Consider the following 20,618-nt stretch of genomic DNA (forward strand, 5'->3'; position numbering starts at 1 on the left):
CCTACTCAGGTCTTCTCAGTGAGGCTTAGGCCCAGGAAAATGTTCTTAGGATTGCACTGCTAATCACCTACCGGGACTTCTGACATTGTGACTGATATGTTCTTAGGCTGGACAGTGAGCAGGACACACTGGCGCAGATCCGAGGCAAAGCGCTGAGGCTCCTCCGCTCGTTCACATCTATCCTTCCGCGAGCAGCTGTGGGAGGAAGAGCGCAACATTCATGAGGAAAATTCTGTACCGACCTTTACTTTGTGGTTCATCTGTTTGTTATCTTCCTTGTCTTTTGGTAGTCAAAGAGCCTTCCGATAAATACTTCAGGTATTTTACCATAGTAAAATTAATATAAAACCCATATCCACAACTAGCATTGTTCTTAAGAAATGTTGTCAGCTTTCAAGTTCAAACAGCCAATTAAACCTGTCCTTTCACAATTCCTCCCTCTACAAACTTTGCAACCCCTATAAAGGACTCATTGCACCTCAAGTTCAGATGTTAAATATATTTCCCATTCATTTTTCCTATATGTTGGTTTTGAAGCAGGCGTAGGGTTGCCAACCTCCAGGTAGTGGCAGAAGATTTCCTGCTATTACAACTGATCTCCAGCTGATAGAGATCAGTTAACCTGGAGAAAATGGCCACTTTGGCTATTGGGCTCTATGGCATTGAAGTCCCTCCCCTCTTCAAACCCCACCCTGCTCAGGCTCCACCCCCAAAAACTCCCACTGGTTGTGAAGAGGGACCTGGCAACCTGAAGCAGACACCATCTAAGGCTGTATGAAAACTCCTGTGTAGTGACTGCATTCAAGAAACCTTACTTAGGGCACACAACCTAATAATGTCATTAGTAGGGTTGCCAACCTCCAGGTACTAGCTGGAGATCTCCTGCTATTACAACTGATCTCCAGCTGAGATAGATTAGTTCACCTGGAGAAAATGGCCGCTTTGGCAATTGGAGCCTGTCCTTCCCCTCCCCAAACCCCGCCCTCCTCAGGCTCCTGAGGATGGTTTTACGCTGATGGTTTTACTTTTATTTTTTATTTTTTGTCACTTTGTGATTTTAAGTCACTTTGGGTATTTTGGAAACAGAAAGTCAGGGGTAGGAATGACCTAGATAAACAACGATTGTGAACAGAAGCACATAAGTTCTTTTGTGGTCAGGAAGCAGTTTATGCCAGCAATTAGGTGTGGTTTGAAAAGAGACTGCAGGTAATTTCTTTCTTTTTAGAAATTAAGTTACATTAATACATTTTCTTTTTCTTTTTTTTTAAGTCCTGCTGTTAGGAGGATTTTTTAAATCTTTAGTACTGTCTGTATTTTTTTCCTTATGGCTTGAACTATTATGCAAGATATCTGTGGTTCAAACTTGCTTTCTTGAATTATTATGTTTATTTGGATAACTTTTGTGTTTTAGGATAATTTTCCTGCTTGTGTACAGCACTTGAATCACAGACTTCCTGCATGTAAAGCAGGTGCTCTGTCCCTGAGCTGCAACTCCACCCCTAGCAATCACATTCTGTGCTGACGATGATGGCTTTTGGCTAGAATAATAAAGCAAATATGATTATTCAGGTAGAGTGTGTTTACTGGCCTGTTGTAAAAAAGCACCTGTGTGTGAACTAAACCCTGCTTCAAATTCATGTCCTGCAGGAGCACCCAAGTCCTTCTGCTAACTCCCTACGCCACCGTGCTAACTCCCTACACCACCCTGTTCGATGCTCTTCCCATCTCTGGCATTTACCTCTCTCAGATGAAGTTCCGCTTCATGCTAGATCCTTCTGAAAACCGATCTAGATACGCCAGACATTTCACCAGAGGGACCACTACCCTGCCCCCAGAGCACTGTTCTATCTAGGTACACCAACTCCATTTAATGAGCTTAAACGAGTTTCCTTAGCGTCCCCTCCCTGCATCTGAGATAACATTATTTCATTACGGAGAGCATTTTAATTAAGTGGAGGGCAATACAGAAAAGCAGATACACAAGCGCCTTTCAAGGTCTCAGTAATCTTAGCGATTTATCTCTTGAGCAAGTGCTGGCGTGACATCGCATCATAGAGCTCCTGAGCCACCGTAGCATCCCACCCATCTCCCCGAGGTACTTCAGGGAAAGAGATGTCTTTGAGTTTAATTAAAATGCTCCACATGGCTAAACAGCCAGGGCTTTGCCGCTTCTAAGGAAATTTTCTGTTCTAAGCCCAAACGAACACCACCACCACCACCACTTGTGTTGCCTTTTGGTTGCTGTTTCTTTTCTTCTCGTGTATGTTCTGCTCTTCCCTCTGGAGGGAGACAGTCTATATTGCTACCCAGAGTAGGGCTACTGCCAAAGAAAGTCTGAAGAAGGGAGCTTTGACTCTCAAAAGCTTATAATCTTGATGGTCTCTAAGGCACTACTGGACTCCAATCTAGCTGTTCTACTGCAGGCCAATGTGGCTAAACTCTGAAACTGTCAAAGGAAATAATCTCTAGAGCCAATAACTTATCTCCCAGTGCTGATAGACAGGAAGCAGAGCTGTGGCTATAGGTGGGTACTGTCTATTCTAGCCCATACTGAAAGCCACTAACAGCCAGGCAGCATGCCACAGGAAACAGCTTAACCACAGTAACCTAGGGGTTTTTGAAACCATTTATATATTAAAACAGCACTAACAACAATTTAGCCAGGGTAGCCCAGAAGCTATAATAAAATTCCAAGTATCAGCTCAAGTATCATCTTACCATTTAACTCAATTAAAAGGGTTTCATCTCATGACTAAAGGGGAACGTAGCCTGGTCTGTTCTCAAGAAGCTAAATTACAGAACTATCCCTTGATGACAAGGAAAACCCTGCCTCAGGCATCCATACAGTGGATCTCCCATGGCCATGAAACTCTGAGGAGCGCTGCCTGAGATTTCAGTCACCGGGGAGCCAGTGTGGTGTAGTCGTTAAAAGCAGTGGACTCAAAACCGGAGAACCGGGTTTGATTCCCCACTCCTCTACATGAGCGGAGGATGCTAATCTGGTGAACCAGGTTGGCTTCCCCACTCCTACACATGAAGCCAGCTGGGTAACCTTGGGCTAATCACAGTTCTCTGAACTCTTTCAGCCCCACCTACCTCACAGGGTGTCTGTTGTGGGGAGAGGAAGAGAAGGAGATTGTAAGCTGGTTTGATTCTCCTTAAAAGGTAGAGAGTCGGCATATACAAACCATATGGGAACAGGTATTCCCTAAGAGGAGTTAGGTCAAGGCCATTTATGGCTATGATGAAGAAAGCAACCAACAGCTGGTACAGTGAGGGAAAAAAGTATTTAATCCCCTGCTAAATTTGCCCGTTTGCCCTCTGACGAAGAAATGACCAGTCCATAATTTTAATGGTAGGTTCATTGTAGCTGTGAGAGACAGAATAACAACAGGAAAACCCCCAGAAACCCAGAAGCCACTCCTTTGTTGCCTTGGCCATGTGTTTTGGGTCATTGTCATGATGGAATACCCATCCTTGACCCATTTTCAATGCCCTGGCTGAGGGAAGAAGGTGCTCACCCAAGATTTGACGATACATGGTCCCGTCCATTGTCCCTTCGATGCGGTGAAGGTGTCCTGTCCCCTTAGCAGAAAAACACCCCCAAAGCATAAAATGTCCCCCTCCATGTTGGACGGTGGGGATGGTGTTCTTGGGGTCATAGGCAGCATTCCTCCTCCTCCAAACACGGTGAGTTGAGTTGATGCCAAAGAGCTCAATTTTGGTCTCATCTGACCACAACACTTTCACCCAGTTCTCCTCTGGGTCATTCAGATGTGCATTGGCAAACTGCAGACGGGCCTGTACATGTGCTGTCTTGAGCAAGGGGACCTTGCGGGCTCTGCAAGATCTCAGTCCTTCACGGCGTAGTGTGTTACCAACTGTTTTCATGGTGACTATGGTCCCAGCTGCCCTGAGATCATTGACAAGTTCCCCCCATGTAGTTCTGGGCTGCTTCATCACCATTCTCATGATCATTGCAACTCCACGAGATGAGATCTTGCATGGAGCCCCAGACCGAGGGAGGTTGACAGTTAGGGTTGTCACCTTCTCACCAAGCTGCTTGGCAATAGTCTTGTAGCCCAGTCCAGCCTTGTGTAGGTCTACAATCTTGTCCCTGACATCCTTGGACAGCTCTTTGGTCTTGGTCATGGTGGCCAGTTTGGAATCTGATGGACTTCTGTTGAAAGCAGGGTTAGGGTTCTGTTGAAAGCAGAACCCTAACCCTAACCCTAATCTGGCTGGTTGATAGGGGATCAAATACTTATTTCACTCATTATAATGCACATCAATCTCTGACTTTTGTCTTCTGGGTTTCTGGGGTTTTTCCTGTTGTTATTCTGTCTCACAGCTACAATAAACCTACCATTAAAATTATGGACTGGTCATTTCTTCGTCAGAGGGTGAACGGGCAAATTTAGCAGGGGATCAAATACTTTTTTCCCCTCACTGTACATCTGGGACTGAATCAGTCCATTGCACACTAATGGACTGTATACCCTGGTCATTCTCCATCAGCCATAGCTTTCAAACAATGCCATTACGAGAGTGCATTACAGGTTCAGGGCTTCTAATCAGCTTCACAAGCAGCAGACTGGCAACTCCCAGTAGTTCTAAGTCAATTCTACAAGCAGCTCTCCTTGGCTACTATGATTTTGAATTCCCATCACCATCCCTGTCTGTTTCTTTTGGAGGGGTCTGCTTGGATTGGAAGTGAACCAGTGCCTGACCCAGACTCTGTTTCTCTTCCCCACTCAAAAAAACTATAATTTGACTGCCACAAACCTAGATCAAGAAATATGACTGGGTTTGCAAAGGGAGTCAAGGAAGTTCTCTTTAAAGGACAGCCAAGACAGCAATAAATGGCTTCATAATCCAAAGGCTGACAGACCCTAGTTCTCCAATACTAGTATTACTGGCCTTCATTTTTCTCTCCTTTCACCCTATTCCATGAACTCAGAGTAGATCACAGTACTAAAACTACTACTCTGCAGAAGCTGCCGTCTCTTGTATAATGGTGGGCAATTGGCTCCGGGGCTGCAAGCTACTCTTTTGGACATGTGGCCTGTGTCAGTCTTTGCTCGCAGGGAAGCAATTTCTAATGCTTTCTCAGGAACAGAAGCCACATTTCTAGTCCTCACCCCCCCACACACACACACACATATTTGAAATTCAGAATCCCCCTGTGCACCAGACAGCTGAAAGTGCAGTCTGCCCGTCAATCAGCTCTGTAGCATATAATACAGGGATGAGGCTAGGCAAAGAATGCACCCCAGAGAGAGAGAGAGAGAAAGAGACCCTGCTTCTTTCTGCTGGATGCAAACTGATGAAGACAATTCCTTCTCCCCTCTCCTGATGCTATTCCCACCATGCTGCCTTCTCCCAAGGTGCCAGTTCCACATTCACGCCTATGGCAGCTCAGCAAGATAAAGAAGTATGCCGGCAGCAGCATTGGACAGAGCTGTTTGTCACTGGGAAGGTCAGAAGCAAATTTGCTGAGCGGGATTATTTTCTCCTTCTTCAAGGCAGGAGCGAAGCTTCGGGGCTGAATATGCACAATGGACCTTGGCAGGAACATCTAAACCAGCCACCAAGGGAGCAGCTAATTGGCCAGCAATGCATCTCTAACAGTGATTTCAAAGGCATAGGTGGCTGCAGGCTAAGGAGAAGGAGGGCATTCTGAAGGCTGGTAGTAGCAGGTCAGGAATGAGAGTCTGGGCCAATCTGGATGTTGTCCCAGAAGTGGAATGTCATAAGAGAGTTTCAAATATATCATGTATCTATTTACACTGCCATCTGGCAAGGGTGATTATCAGACCCTTTGCTGTCATCTGCATGAAAACCAGGTTTCTAGTCCTCAACTTGAAGGCACTCGACCTCTGAGTATGGGCTGCATCATACATGAAGCTGCCTTATACTGAATCAGACCCTTGGTCCATCAAAGTCAATATTGTCTACTCAGACCAGCAGAGGCTCTCCAGGGTCTCAGGCAGAGGTCTTTCATATCACCTGCTTGCCTAGTCATCTGCATGAAAACCAGGTTTCTAGTCCTCAACTTGAAGGCACTCGACCTCTGAGTATGGGCCGCATCATACATGAAGCTGCCTTATACCGAATCCGACCCTTGGTCCATCAAAGTCAGTATTGTCTACTCAGACCAGCAGAGGCTCTCCTGGGTCTCAGACAGAGGTCTTTCATATCACCTGCTTGCCTAGTCCCTTTAACTGGAGATGCCGGGGATTGAACCTGGGACCTTCTGCATGCCAAGCAGATGCTGTACCACTGAGCCATGGCCCCTCCGTATCAGACATGATACTTTATCATACATGGAACACTTACTCCATCATGTGTGAAGCTCAGTGTGAATGTTTATGACACACGCTGGGAAGTTAATCCAGATAAAAGCCTCATGGCAAAATGAATTCTCATGCTATATGTAACACACAAGGGTGTAACATGTCCTATTGAGGGTACATTTAGTGATCCTGTTTAACCACAGTTAAATACAACTGGGGTGATGACTCATGCATGCACCTGGCTCCTCCTTCTGCCCCCTGCCTTTTTTCAAGGAGAACAATGAAGGAATTCTGGTTTGAAACCAACACCAGATATCCATGATGTACAAAAATGCAAGTGAGCACTTTAACTGCAGTTATTTTCCTTCCACTAACTGAGATCCCCAGGAATACGCTCTGGTTAAAAAGTCCTGGGGAAAAGAGAGGAACCCAGCATGGCAAAACTGGAATCATGCACATTTTTTTATTTAACTATGGTTAAAATGGATGCCTGAATGCATACTAAGAAATAATCTACCTGTATTTATTAATTTATTCAGACATTAGACCTTCTGTGTGGGAACTACATCAATTTTTGTTGTTGATCTATACAACTCCTAGTCTACTACTGACACAAAATAAATAGTAATACCAGTAGATGGAATTATTAGCCAAACTGTTAATTCAGGTTATGTGGAATTCAGGCTACAGGAAAGAAGGGTTCCATAAATGGGGGGGGGGGATCTATGAAGAGGTGCAAGATAAGGAGTGCACATACTCACATGTTGTGTAAAACACACCAGCCGCAGTGAGGGTCCCTGGAGCCCAGACACAACGCACAGGTTGTATATTGCTCACAGCTCTCCACTGGCACTCGAGTCACCTGGGAGCCAAAAAAAAGCAGATAAATCAGTTCATCCCTCAAGGAATGCCAAGTTAGTCAAGTCCTTATCAGCTACATACTGATAGTTCCACAGAAGCCCTTCTTCTCCACTCAGGAGAGCAAGGTAGATGTGCTTTGCATCAGAACTACAACAAGTTCATTAGAAGAGTCAAGGAGGATTTGGAACAGTTCTAGAATTCAGAGTAATTTGTTCTGTACTGTGAAAAAAGGAGTAATTTATTCCAATGTTTTTCTCCCAAAGGAGCATCCTCTATATAATACGGGAAAGCAGCAGTATTTCTGTTGGCATGAAGCATGTAATGGGCCTAAACTGATGGAAACACAGTTCCATGGGCATGCCGTTGTTGCCTAGTTTAAATAGCTTAAGTTGAAATTACTAAAAAAAATAGAACCAGGAAGAGGGAGGGAAAGGTATGTGCAAACATTAAAAGTGATTAGAGATGTGAAGGTCTTTCTGAGCAGGTAAGACAGAGGGGTGGGAATGACAGCAGAAGTCTGGGAAATCTCACAGGGACCTTGGAGTTCTTGCATATTTGCTGGAGGAAGGGAGGGAAGAAACAGAAGCGCAAGAGGTACTCTTTGATCAGGGATTAAAATGATTTCCCCAGATCCCATTCCTTGCTATCACCACATTAAAAACCCAAACACCACCAGCAGGCATGAAAGGGTCAACAAAATATAGGTCAAAGCCCAAAGCTCTTTCTAAGCCCAGTGTTAATGATCTGAGGCGCCCTGCTATTTCTTTGAGGCTGGTGATCAGAGCAGGGGGATGCGGGGGCGGGGGCCTGCTCCTGTGCTTTCAACTGTGTCCCCCAGAGGCAATCCTGTGTCTAGGAAATTAAGCACTGGGGCTGTTAGTCCAGACCCTACCACAGAGCAGGGGCTTTGAACATCTGCTGGGAAGCAAAAGCTGCTAGGGCTGTCTGTCTGAGGGGAGGAGGGGAGTTGGAGGGCAGTGAGGCAGAAGGCACAAGGAAACTATTCGATGTGCAAGATGCTTCAGGATGCACAAAGGGCTGGGAGCTGGTCACAGAAATCCACACTGGTACAGTCTCTTTCCCAAAATATACATCAGGGTAGCACGGTGTGTACTCTTCAAGACATACAAACATTTTACATCATTCTTTTTACATTTCATTTTTATTGCACTTTTCCTAGACATGCAATTAGGAAGACTGCCCCTTAATCAAACACTGTCAAAGGTGACCTGCCCAAAGTTGAAGAAGAAGCATTGGTTTTTATAAGCCGACTTTCTCTACCACTTAAGGGAGAATCAAACCAGTTTACAATCACCTTCCCTTCCCCTCCCCCCAACAGACACCCAGTGAGGTCAATGGGGCTGAGAGAGATCTAAGAGAGCTGTGACTAGCCCAAGGTCACCCAGCTGCCTTCATGTGGAGGGGTGAGGAAATCAACCCAGTTCACCAGATTAGTTCATGTGGAGGAGTGGGGAATCAAACCCAGTTCTCCAGATTACAGTCCACCACTCCAAACCACCGCTCTTAACCACTACACCATGCTGGCTCTTAAATAAAGCCCTTAAAACCTCAGCACAGCATTCACATACCAGATTCCACTGCCAGGATGGTGTAGTGGTTAAGAATGTGGGACTAGTAGCTGGAAGACCCAGGTTTGAATCTCATCTCATGCAATGGAAGCTCGCTGGGTGACCTTAGTCCAGTCACATTCTCTCAGCCTAATCTACCTCACAGGACTTTTGTGAGGATAAAATGGAGAATGATGTAAGGAGAGGAGAATTATGTAAGCCACTTCAGATCCCCATTGGGGAGAAAGGCAGGATACAAAGGAATTAACATAAATTCAGAGAGAGGTAACGTCCTCTCTTATGCTGCTGCCGCCGCCACCACCCAATGAACATATAAACACACACCAAGGCCAGGCAAAAAAAACATGCCTGCATTGGTCCAACTGTATACCTTGTTCTTAAGTTCTGATTACATGGCCTTTCTGAGCACAGACATCTCCCTACCTGTTCAGTGGTAGCAGTATCTACAGCTCTGCTGTTTCAATGCCCAGCTACAATTGGGATACAATCTAGCTTTTACACAATCCAGCAGGAAGTTGATAACTTTAATATTAAATGTTAAGCGCTACCTTTCAAATAACTTGTGTGAGACATGGGAGCATAAACTAATATGTGAGCGCATTTACATAGAACATAAGAAAAGCCATGCTGGATCAGACCCAGGCCCATCAAGTCCAACAGTGTGTTTTCCCAGCGGCCAACTAGGTGCCTCTAGGAATCCCACAAACACGACAGTTTCAACAGAACCTAATATAATAGGCATACTCCTCTGATACTGGAGAGAATAGGTATGCATCATGACTAGTAGCCATTTCATTATCCAAGATAGAGGTCTACACCAGAACATGCTGAACATGTCACAAAATCAGAAAGATCATAGCAAAATCACCCACACAGGTTAGCACAGCTACAGAAACTGTTCCTGCCTCAGCCTCAAGACATGCCTACAAGCAGGAACAGAAACTTGATAATTTCAGGGCTGCAAACTAAACACTGGAGTTTACATCTTTCCTTCATGCACAAAGCCCCAGCAAAAGCTCCTGTGCTGCCCTCTAGCTTCAAGCAGCCACAGCACAGATGGTTTCCTAGACAGATGAGTTACTTTATCTTCTGTCTTCCATTGTCATTTGTCTTTAACCTAGAAAATCATCTGTGATAGACACAAAGGACACAAGGAGCAGGAGAGATTCCTTTTTTTCTTTGTGGAGAAGGCTCTGGGACATGGGGTAACAAACCAACATCCCACAGACAAACCAACCCATCAGGCACAATCTGTTCCTCCAGTCCATTCAAATTAGGATAATCCGCCACTTCTTATGGTCCACTCTCTGAAAGGTTGCTACCCTGAAGCAAGCCTGTTAAATATGTCTCTCCTTAAGCTGAACACAGTCCCATCAGCCAGGACAAGTATGTACCTAAAAGCCCACCCACCTCTCTTCAGTTTCCACAGTTCCAGCGGCCAGGAAACAAAAAAGCAGGCTTATTGAGAGTGGATTACTAAATAGGCCGATGAGCTGTATTTGGCTTGGTGTGAAAAATTATGCAGGGTTTTTAAAAGGCATTCACCACCATTTGCCCTACCATGTCTTCCTTTCACCACTGCACTAGAATGAGAGATTGTTTGTAACCAGCGCCTGTTTTGGTGGGACAAACATGCTGCTTAACTTTTTACGTTCCCACTTCCCATCAGTCTTATCACACAGAGAATTAATTTAAATCCAGCTAAAACGTTTTGGGGAATTAATTCCCCAATTCATTCCATAAGTAATAACTGAACTATGTGAAATCATCATGGCTATAGCCATTGATGGAGCTATCTATCCTCCATGAATTTGTCTCATTCCTTTTTAAAGCCAACAGTGCTCATGGCTACATCAGCTGGAAGTTAATTCAACAAAGTAACTGCTCAATGAGTGAAGAAGTACTTCCTTTTGTTACCCATCAGTATTCTATAGAAAATAACTAATTTCATTATGACCCTCAGACATGATTTACAGGTTCTTTTGCAACGATCCCTTAAAAATATGTGTATATCTTGGTCACGGAGTCCTTTTGCCGTGTCTTGACTCCCAATTCAGCTGTTATGTGGCACTTCAGTCACGCCATGGATTTCTAGTCTTTGCTTTGCCAAACTAGGCTCCGCTGAACAGATGTGCATTCAAATTTGTAAACAGATGCTGTATGATCATTGTAAGAAGTATGCAAAGTAGATTTATGCAAATTACAAAAGTTTGCATAGTTGTTTTTTGCCTGAGCAAAGAAATTGGGATTTCTTGGTGCAGACTGCAGATTTATTTATTTATTGGCAGTGTATCACTAGCCTTCACTATAAAACCCTGATATATTAGAAATGATGTTCAAAAGCTGATCTTTAACAGTTCAAGGCAAGACACTCTCTCACATTCAACACCTCAGTTCCCAGATACCTATCAAATCCTTGCACTTTTCATCAAATAACTGGGCACAATGGAGATTAAGAAAATCTCAGAGGATTCTTCATTGTCCATCCCTATTCCAGACACTAGCCATAACCCACACTCTTCTTAATCTGACAGCAGCAGCCAGCCTTAAAGGGTTACAAGCTTTTTATTAATTGCTGTTCCAGATTTGATTAAAATCCCCTCATTCCTTAGGCCCTTTGAGCTCTGTTACAATTGCTCATTTAATTACTTTCCGCCAACACCCTGATAACAGCAGGCTGTGGATAAGAACTCTTTTTTATTAAGCCAAAGGGGGAGAGAAAGTGACCTGCAGGAGGAAGAAGCCCAATGTCACCACAGCCTCTTAAAGAACTTCCAAGATCTCCCCTTGCTGAGAATCTAGAACAGGGGTACTCACTCTGCAGCTCGTGGAGAGCCACATTCACAATTACCATCAACCACAAGAGCCACATGACTACTCTAGGCCCTGTGCACCATCCCCAACAAACATACACATGCAATAATGGAAGATACAACTACTGTATTAACTATATCCTTTTTTATTACCAGACTCCTTCTGAGTATGTAGGATTGTTTCTCCCCACCGCTGTTGAACCTTAGCCAGCCCTTGCACATCTGGGACGAGGGAAAGGGCTTACCTCTCGGCAGCCTCACTCTCTTTCCTTAGCAGGAGGCCCAGAAGCTCAGGTGAGAGAGTGAGACTGCCATGGCTCCCAGAGGAGAGCAAAACTGGCTGTGGAGAAAAGGGGAGTAAAATTACCTCCAGTGTGGCCAGGCTGCTCTTTTCCAGGGTGAATGCTGTTTTGGTGGTGATGAATGTACTCTCTACTGGCAGCCACCTGGGTGCTAAGATGAGAGGGCAAAAGCTGCAGAGAAGGGGGAGGGGTTGTTGTAGGGGAGGCTCTATTTACTTCTATCCACGGTACGAGGCTTGCAATTCAGAACCTCCCAGCTTCCCTTCCCCAATGTACAATAATGCAGTCCTCCAGACACAGCAGCTGGTTCAAGGTGGGAACCAGCTGCTAATCACAAGCCATATAGGCTTGGGGAGGGTGCCAGAAGAGTGACAGGTGGCATGTCAAAGAGCCGGATGTAGCTCCTGAGCCAGGATCTGGTGGTGAAATGAATCATCACCGTATTTGGCATCAACTAGCCTTAGTCACAGCAGGTCCAGGGCCAAAAGAACTCTCAAAATCCAACTGTGATCATGCAGAGAGACTGGGAAAGAATCCTCTATCTTTTATTTTATTTTATTTTTTAAAAAATTGCCTCTTTTCCTCCAAGAAAATACTTGTCTCTTCTCAATCCCCATCCTGATTCCATGTCTATGATTCACAGGAGAAGGTCAACATGTTGTGAGGAAAGGAAGCTAAAGTGTAGATTTTTCTTCCCCTTCATCCTCTTTTCTGGAGGATGCATTCTGTGGCCCTCCTTCCCCAGGAGTCTGTCTTAATAAATGGTATTTCATGGCTGTTTTTCGATTCTCCTCCTAGATCACCCTAGAACAGCATATACTTAACAATGGGGTTTATCTAACCATTCAGTTCCTCTGATAGAATGGCATTTCCACATATGGAACAGGGGGCAGTTATTTCTGCTAGTTCCCCCTTTCCTGGAGCAGAACCCTCTTTGGCGCCTATGTTTTTCCTAAAGGTCTTTTGAACCCCAGGAACAAAACTGGGAGGGGGGCTCAGTGGGCTGCAGCAGAAGGAGGAAGCAGAAAAATCCTGCACTGCAAAGTCGAACAGATGGTTGGATACATCCCATTGTAAATAAAAGGGAAATGGCAGCTTTTAAGAGGAGATACGCTTAGCATATACTTCCTTGGTACTCCACAAACTCCTGCCCTATCCAAACTAAAAATCTGTAGTGTTAAAATAATTATAAACCTGGACAGAAAGCTTAAGGGTAAGGAACCCAGGCATTACCCCAAGTCCAACAAAAGAGATCAGAGTAAACCAGGGAGAGGGAATAATAACTCCTCCAAACATATTAGAGATTGCTCCAGAATACTGGACAATTCTGCCAGCCCTTCACTAAAGCTGCAGCCTATCTACACTATCTACCTATCTACTTGCAACACCTTCTGTTTTAAATGCTGCGGGGACAACCTGCCTAGCAATCCCATTAAGGTAGTACATTGTTTCATCTCAACTAAAAAAAATGTTCATATCTTTCAGGAGGACTCTGAATGACCCTTGACCAGAGTCGGACAGACATTTAAAATGTCTACTCATCAGCCTTCAACACAGAGCTTGAGAAATATTTCAAATTATTTGTGCTGACATCAACATTTTAGATGCCTGACTGATCAAGTGTCTGGGATATTTTTTCAGACTAGCTTTACCTATCAAAAGGGCATATGGAGCCCTTTGGGGAATACCATTTCTATCACCAGCAGGTGTGTCACTTCAACCACTTCCACTCCAACCAACCCTCCCCCCCCCCCCAGTTTTTACAGTACTCTTCAGCAGCCAAACATGCATATGCTTGAAAGGGTTAGATAGGCATATGCATTCCAAGGGTAGTAGAGATTTCAGTACATGCTGCTAATCGCTGCAGAACGGAGAAATAATTCCACACTTCAAAAACAATGGATTTGATAGTCTTAGGGCCCCCCAAAAGGAGGAATGTAAAGTAAAGGAGGGGAAGGGAAGGTGATTGATTCTTCCTTAAGTGGTAGAGAAAGTCAGCATATAAAAACCAACTCTTCTCCTCCTCCTCCTCCTCATTGGCTTGACTGAAGAATACCAAGACTCCAGAAGAGCTTGTGACATTTATTTTATTATATTTCTTCATTTATACCCTGCCTTTTCCTCAGTGGCTTACATTATTTTCCACTCCATGACTGTATCCTTACAACAAGCCTGGGAGATAGGTTAGGCTGAGAGAGCATGACTGGCCCATGGTCACCCAGTGAACTTCCATGGCAGAGAGGGGATTAAAATCCAGATCCTAGTCAAACACCTTAACCACTACAGCACACTCCCTCTCAATTCCTTTCTTGGAATGACTCACAATGTAACAGCAACCCAAGAAGGAGTAAAGGGCCAAATGGATGAAACAAATGTTTCAATGAACTCTGTAGGTGAAATGAGTTGCCCATCTTTGGTCATTTGTAGGGAAAATGGCCACGTGTTTCTATAAAGCTGTGCTGCCCTAAAAACATACAGTCAAACAGAGTGGACTACGAATCCCTTTCCAGTAACAGCTTGGATACAGTAGCCGCCACTCGTGGTGCCAGTGAGCCACCAGTACTACACGCAGAAGCCATTGAGCGATGGGAGCACATGCAGATTTGCTGGGCATGCCAAGATTCAGTGCACAAAGAGGTCTGCATCCACCCCAAGACTGATTTAGTTTAGTGTTCTGGTTCTAAAAAGGGCTGTCTGGAAAGCCATCACTCTCGCTTCTGAGTCAAACGAAGGTGCTGCCTGTCATATGCTCACAATGCAACCTTAAGCAGAGTAACACAGAGTAAGCCGGGCGCCTCCCTCTATTCAGGAGATGTGTTCAGTTACAGACCGCTTCCTTCCCTAAAAGGTGCAAAGCTGAAATATTTCGATGAGCTTTTGGCAGAAATAACCAATGAATGTCTCTGGCAGCTGTTAGTGACAACATTGAAGTTTTAAGTGGATTTATTTTAACTGATGTATTTAATTATTATTTTTAACTGTGTATATATTTTGTAAGCTGTCTTGGGCATAGTGGAAAGGCGGGATATAAACGTTTTAAAATGATATATAAACACCCTTCCAAATCCATTGCATTCAAGGGGCTTAGAAAGGAGAAATTCTGCTTGGAACTGCACTGCACAGAATTTTTATGGCAATGGATCTCACACTTGCTTCAGAAGCACAGCCTCTTAGAACGATGCATTCCTACAATATGTTTCTATTTTGCTACTTCAAAAATAAGCCACATGACAATGGTGGAAGAACTTACCATATACAATAAAACTTCCTGTAATGTTGTGGATATGTTCATGGGACAGGGCATTGGGTGAAACAACAAGTATATAGAACCAATGCTCTAATGGAGACATGTTCAGAGTTGGAGCCTAACCCATCCTCTAGGGTGCTCACTGAAGCCTCAGTCTTGGGAAAGGGGGGTGTTCTGCATTGCACTTTAGCCCTCCTCTTCCTGCCATGTCCCTTCTCTCTGGGAGTCTCAGACGCCAAACCTCCTAGGCAGCCCCTAGGGTTCCAATGCATTCAGGCAAGTCCCCAGGCCTCTCACAACCTCCATTACCCCAGCCACTATCCTGACACCAGGGATAGCTCGGCTGCCCACTTCCAGGACCTGAGTTGAGCCTTCTAGCACTGATCAGCTGATCAGCACTCACCTCCTCCCACTAGTGGGGCTCAGCAAGAGACCCCGGATGCAACACAACCCCACCCACCAGTCAACACTGGCTACCAAGGGAAGTCCAGAACCGCCTCCCAGCCTGCGAACAGGCCAACTGGCCACGGCAGCAGCAGACTCTGTACGTGCCTTCACCATCAGCCCTGCAAGCTACGATCGTACCACGGACCCACTGCCAGCCCCCTCCTCCACCCCTAGCAAAACGGGCAGTATAGAAAGCAGCATTGTAAGGGTTATTGTTGTATATGCAAGATAGAGCCTCACTGATGCTGAAGTGACAAGCCTGGGAAAGAACCAGTTTAGGACAAATGATGGCAAGCTTTACATACCTGTTTTTCAGTCATGGCATAGAGGTACTGGAGATCAGGGCTGAGAACCAAGTCCCGCAGAATAGGGCTGCCGTCATGGGCCACAACATTCTCATACTGCAATGCTGAACGTCCAATGGGATTTCCAGGGTCAACCAGGATCTGCAGGAAGAAGGGACACTCTGTTAGCATTTGGTCCTATTATTGCTCGCAGAATCATGATGGATAACATTTATTACATGGCAAAGGAACACTCTGCCAGTTTCAGAACAGTAGTGACCCGGATGAAAGAAAGCAATGTAGGCCAGAAGTATCCCGGATACCATCCTTGTCCTGACTTCTTTACCTTTGCCCTCCCACTGCAGCCCAAAAATCCCCCCTGAAATGATGCTTCTGGGGAACAGTGGACCATTTGCAGAAACCTTCTACTAGATACAAGCCAGAGTCCAGAAGGTTCATCCAAACAGAAACTCTCCTTTTATTTATTTTTTAAATATTTTTTTTAATTTAACATGTGAGAATTAAGCATCTACTATTTCTGGTCAGTCATCAAGGGCTTATCCAATTTCCCTAGCACTTTAGGGCACTAATCTGCCATTTCCCCCCTTCCTTTATACCCCTTAAAACAGCTTAAGTAGAGCAACAGCTACGTAATTGGGTTTAGAATAAAACTGTGCTATGCACCTTAAAACAAATATTAATGTTCCTCCATCAATTCTAAGGCATGCTAGATTGAATGCTAATAGCTCCAGAGGAAGTACAGATAGCTGGTAACAGGTGGAGAGGAAGGGGTGTTTAATGGAAACTGCATAAGTATTTCAGACAGGAAGAAAGAACTGCATTAAAATGTTTTAACTGGACTGATCCCTCCATTTGGTATTTCTATACTGACAGAGGGTAGATGGAAGAGAAGCAGCTGCTGAAGCTGTCAAGCCTATGCAGGTACAGAAATATCACCATGACTGCTGACAGATAATTGCATTCACATATGCAAATATCCTGCCTCTTCCTTCTTGCACAGTCCATTACAGCTTAGCTCGTCTGCCACGTGGGTCACTCTGAGCAATCTTTCATTCATCTCAGCATTCACCCTCTCCATATACTTGCAAGACATGGATCATCATGGCCCCATTAATCATCATTCTGCCATTCGACACAAGCTTTGTTTCAAGTAAGCTTTTCTCTCACGCTTAGTGTTCCAGCAGCCTCATAATAATGGGGCTCTCATAACACTCTTCCAGTGTCTCAGGAAAGCGGGGTATCAAAAAGGCTACAACCTTGTGCACCTTCCTACTCGTCACGGGCATGGTGCCCAACAATGTAAAGGGCCACATGTTGAGGCTTAGTGGAGGGAGGGCACACAGCACTGCTGCAAGAGAGGGTCACTATCACTCCTGGTATCAAAGACCCAAGGGTTTTGACACAGGGCTGCACTTTATAAGGGCACATTCAGCCAGCAGTATACAACGAGCAGCCAGCCAGCACCTTTGTGCTACACATAGCAGGGATATAGAAAAGTCCTCTAATCCCATTACTACTCAGTGTGACAATAAAGCTTATACCGAAGACAACACTTTCACTGCAGAGGCCATAACCACATTAAAAGGTGTCACAGGGTCACAGCCAAGCAAGGCAGGTGGGGGAGGGGGAAGATGACATACATCAGGATTAATTCTTTTAATTCAGTTGCCACCTGGCTGCTCAGCGTAACTCATTCCCAGCTAAGTATCTTAACTTTCTTCAGTGCACCTGCTTTCTTCTTGTGGCACACCACAATGCAGCGAAAGCTGAACTTTAGGATACTAGCGGTTACCTGGTCTTGACTCATGGCAAGGAGCTGAACTCAGAGACATTTTGATCTCTCCCAGTTCTACGACACAGCCAGTTCAAATGACAATCTGCCAGAAGAACTAAACACTCTGAAGGTTGCAGCTCTCTTTAAAGTGGAAGTCTAGAACAAGCAACCAGAATGAATGGCTACTGATCGTCTTTCATATATATCTAGGAATAACTTGCATGTACCCACACATATACAGGCATGTAGAGCAGCATCGTACTTTGGTCATATTATGAGAAAACAAGAGTCATTGGAAAAGACAATCATGCTAGGAAAAGTTGAGGGCAGCAGGAAAAGAGGAAGACCCAACAGGAGATGGATTGACTCAATAAAGGAAGCCTCGGCCCTCAATTTGCAAGACCTGAGCAAGGCTGTTAAAGATAGGGTTTTGGAGGACATTGATTCATGGGGTTGCCATGAGTCAGAAGCGACTTGACAGCACTTAACATACACACGAAGTAGCATAAAATATTAACACACACACACACCCAAAAAAACCAAGCTAGCAGGAGCCCATACAAAACACCTATCAGTAAAAACATGGGAAATATTTTGATTCCCAGGGATCTAATGATAAACTAGCTCATAAAAGACAGTAAAGGCCAGGTGAGCCTCAAGGGGGAGGCCATTCTAAAGGTGGGCATCAACACTGAAAAAAATGCTGGATCCTGCAGCACTCCTGTATCTGAACTTGTTCCTGTAATTCCTTCCAGGACAGACTGAATCCTCAGTCCTCAAGTGGCTTTGACACTGACCAACAGCACCTCAGTCTTGTCTGCACTGAGCTGCAGATTACTGGCCTTCATACAAATCACTGACTTACCCAGGTATTTGTTTAGGACTTCCAGAGAACCACCCAGCTACTGGGAGAAATAGAGCTACATGCCATCCATATATTAGTGGTGCCACACTCCAAATCCCCAGATGATCTCTGTAGATGTTCAACAGCATGGGTGACAAAATGGACCCCTATGGGATCCCACAGCAAAAATGCTATGCGGCCAAACAGCACTACCCAGAACTACTTTCTGAGTACAAGGAGAAGTACCAAAGCACCATGACCCCCATTTAGCAACACAGTCAGCCTCTCCACAAGGATAACATGGGGGTCAATGCTACTGAAAGCATCCAAGAGGTTCAGAAGAATCTACAGGGACACACTCCACCTGTCACACTCCTGGGGACAATCATCATTCAGGGAGAGCAAGGCCATTTCTGTCTGAAACTTTGACCCAAATGCAGAAGACCCCTCACAACCCAGAAAACTTTTCAGACACTTTACTGGCAACAACCCAGTCATATAAAAGGGAAAATTCCTTGCTCTGCTTCTATGACCCCATATCTCATCCCAAAATAGACCCTGAATTGTTTACAGAAACCAAAGCCACCTATAATTCTGACATGCTACCTGGAAATCAGCAGCTATGTTGCCCTACACATTGCTGTGAAGTTTTGTGATAAGCAGCATTTTCTACCCTGTACCTCCAAAGTTCCCACAGAAAACAATTGTTCCTTCTCCAGCTCTAGGTGCTTACAAAGCCCCAATGTTCTTATCATTCATGCACTGTTATTTCTTACAGCAGCCCAATATGGGAACACTTTACTGATTAAGAAGTGAAGGTACAGAGGGCTTTGGCCTGCTAGTCTTCTACTCCCCAAATGATTTCTGCAGCATTATGATAAGTTAAGAACAGTGACCAGTAATGGACAAAACATATGTCCGACTAGACAATTACTTAATTGGCATTAAGTAACTAATTTTGGTGCCCTGAGTTCCTCAATAATTATTGAATCACTGGAACATCTCTCCAAACTTCCACCTAATCCTCCCCCCTCTAGCCCCCAAATAAAACCCCACGGAGCATGTTGTAGTTTCATTTCCCCCGTTGCAATAAATAGACTCCATCCATTTGCATACTTTCCAATCAGGCAAAGGAAGCGGGGCTTAGAAGGCAGGATCCTGGCGCGCAGCTGATTAACATGGAAATATATGCGGCTCACAAACAAACCGGGGCCCGTCTAATTAGAGTGGCGCCTTTGATTCACCGCCAACATCCAGCCCCAGATTATTTTTAGTCAGATTTACAAAACAAATGTATTTGATTAGGAGAGACACCCCTGAGCTAAAAGAGACTGATAGGCAGAGGCAGAGATGTGGAAAGTCTGCCCCCCTGCAGAGAACAGGGCTTGGGCCTGTGGTGAAGGTGTCCAGGAATGCAGGTGTGATTGGGGGGAGGCCTCACACAGCCTGACAGCTGCACAGCAAAACAGAGGGAAGTGCTGGAATGTGCGTCTGCAGCTGCCAATTCCTCTTGCAAGCATTACAATGCTGTCCCTAATTACTATGCTGAAACTTCCCTTCATTTCACTGATGGCCATGACCCTCAGATGACCAAAATCACCACACCAATACTTTCTTGGCTTTCAGTACCTCCTAACCTGCCAATCAATCCACCTGTTCTTCCTTGCCTCAATTGACTATGCTAATCCTCACTGTTGGTCAATCCTCTTAAATATGTGAAGCAGCTTTACCTCTTCTTTCACTGCACATACTCCACAAACACACTGCAGGGGGTCACAATTAGCCCTGACCTCATCCTCCACGTCTCAGTGAATCGAATACATGTTGCCCTGTGCACAAGACAGAATAGAAGCAGGTGTCTACTACATTTTTAATTCATGCTTCTATTACACCATAAACACAAGTCTTGTGGCACCTTAAAGACTAACACATTTTTATTCCGGCATAAACTTTTACAGCCTAGAACCTGCTTTGTGGATCACAGCATACTTTGGAGGATGAATCTGACAAAGTGGGGTCTAGTCCACAAAAGCTTATGCAGAAATAAAAACATGTCTTTAAGATGCCATGAAAGTCCATTTTATGTTTGCCGCAACAGACTAACAGTGCCATCCTAAAGCAGTGTTATACCCTTCTAAAC

At 44.8% G+C, this 20,618-nt stretch overlaps 1 protein-coding gene across 4 annotated transcripts in view; it reads right to left on the reverse strand.

Moving 5' to 3' along the window:
* Positions 1 to 20,618, reverse strand: part of PLXNA1 (plexin A1) — a 366,161-nt gene that overhangs the window by 164,504 nt on the left and 181,039 nt on the right. For all 4 annotated transcript variants that reach the window (XM_056853406.1, XM_056853393.1, XM_056853399.1 and 1 more), the window contains exons 4-6: positions 15,861 to 16,001; positions 7,058 to 7,158; positions 72 to 195 (exon numbers count right to left, since the gene is read on the reverse strand). In XM_056853406.1, the coding sequence (XP_056709384.1) occupies positions 72 to 195; positions 7,058 to 7,158; positions 15,861 to 16,001 (366 nt within the window). The remainder of the gene's footprint in view (positions 1 to 71; positions 196 to 7,057; positions 7,159 to 15,860; positions 16,002 to 20,618) is intronic.

The sequence above is a fragment of the Euleptes europaea genome, chromosome 1 (assembly GCF_029931775.1).
Source record: "Euleptes europaea isolate rEulEur1 chromosome 1, rEulEur1.hap1, whole genome shotgun sequence".
NCBI classification, from domain to species: Eukaryota; Metazoa; Chordata; class Lepidosauria; order Squamata; family Sphaerodactylidae; genus Euleptes; species Euleptes europaea.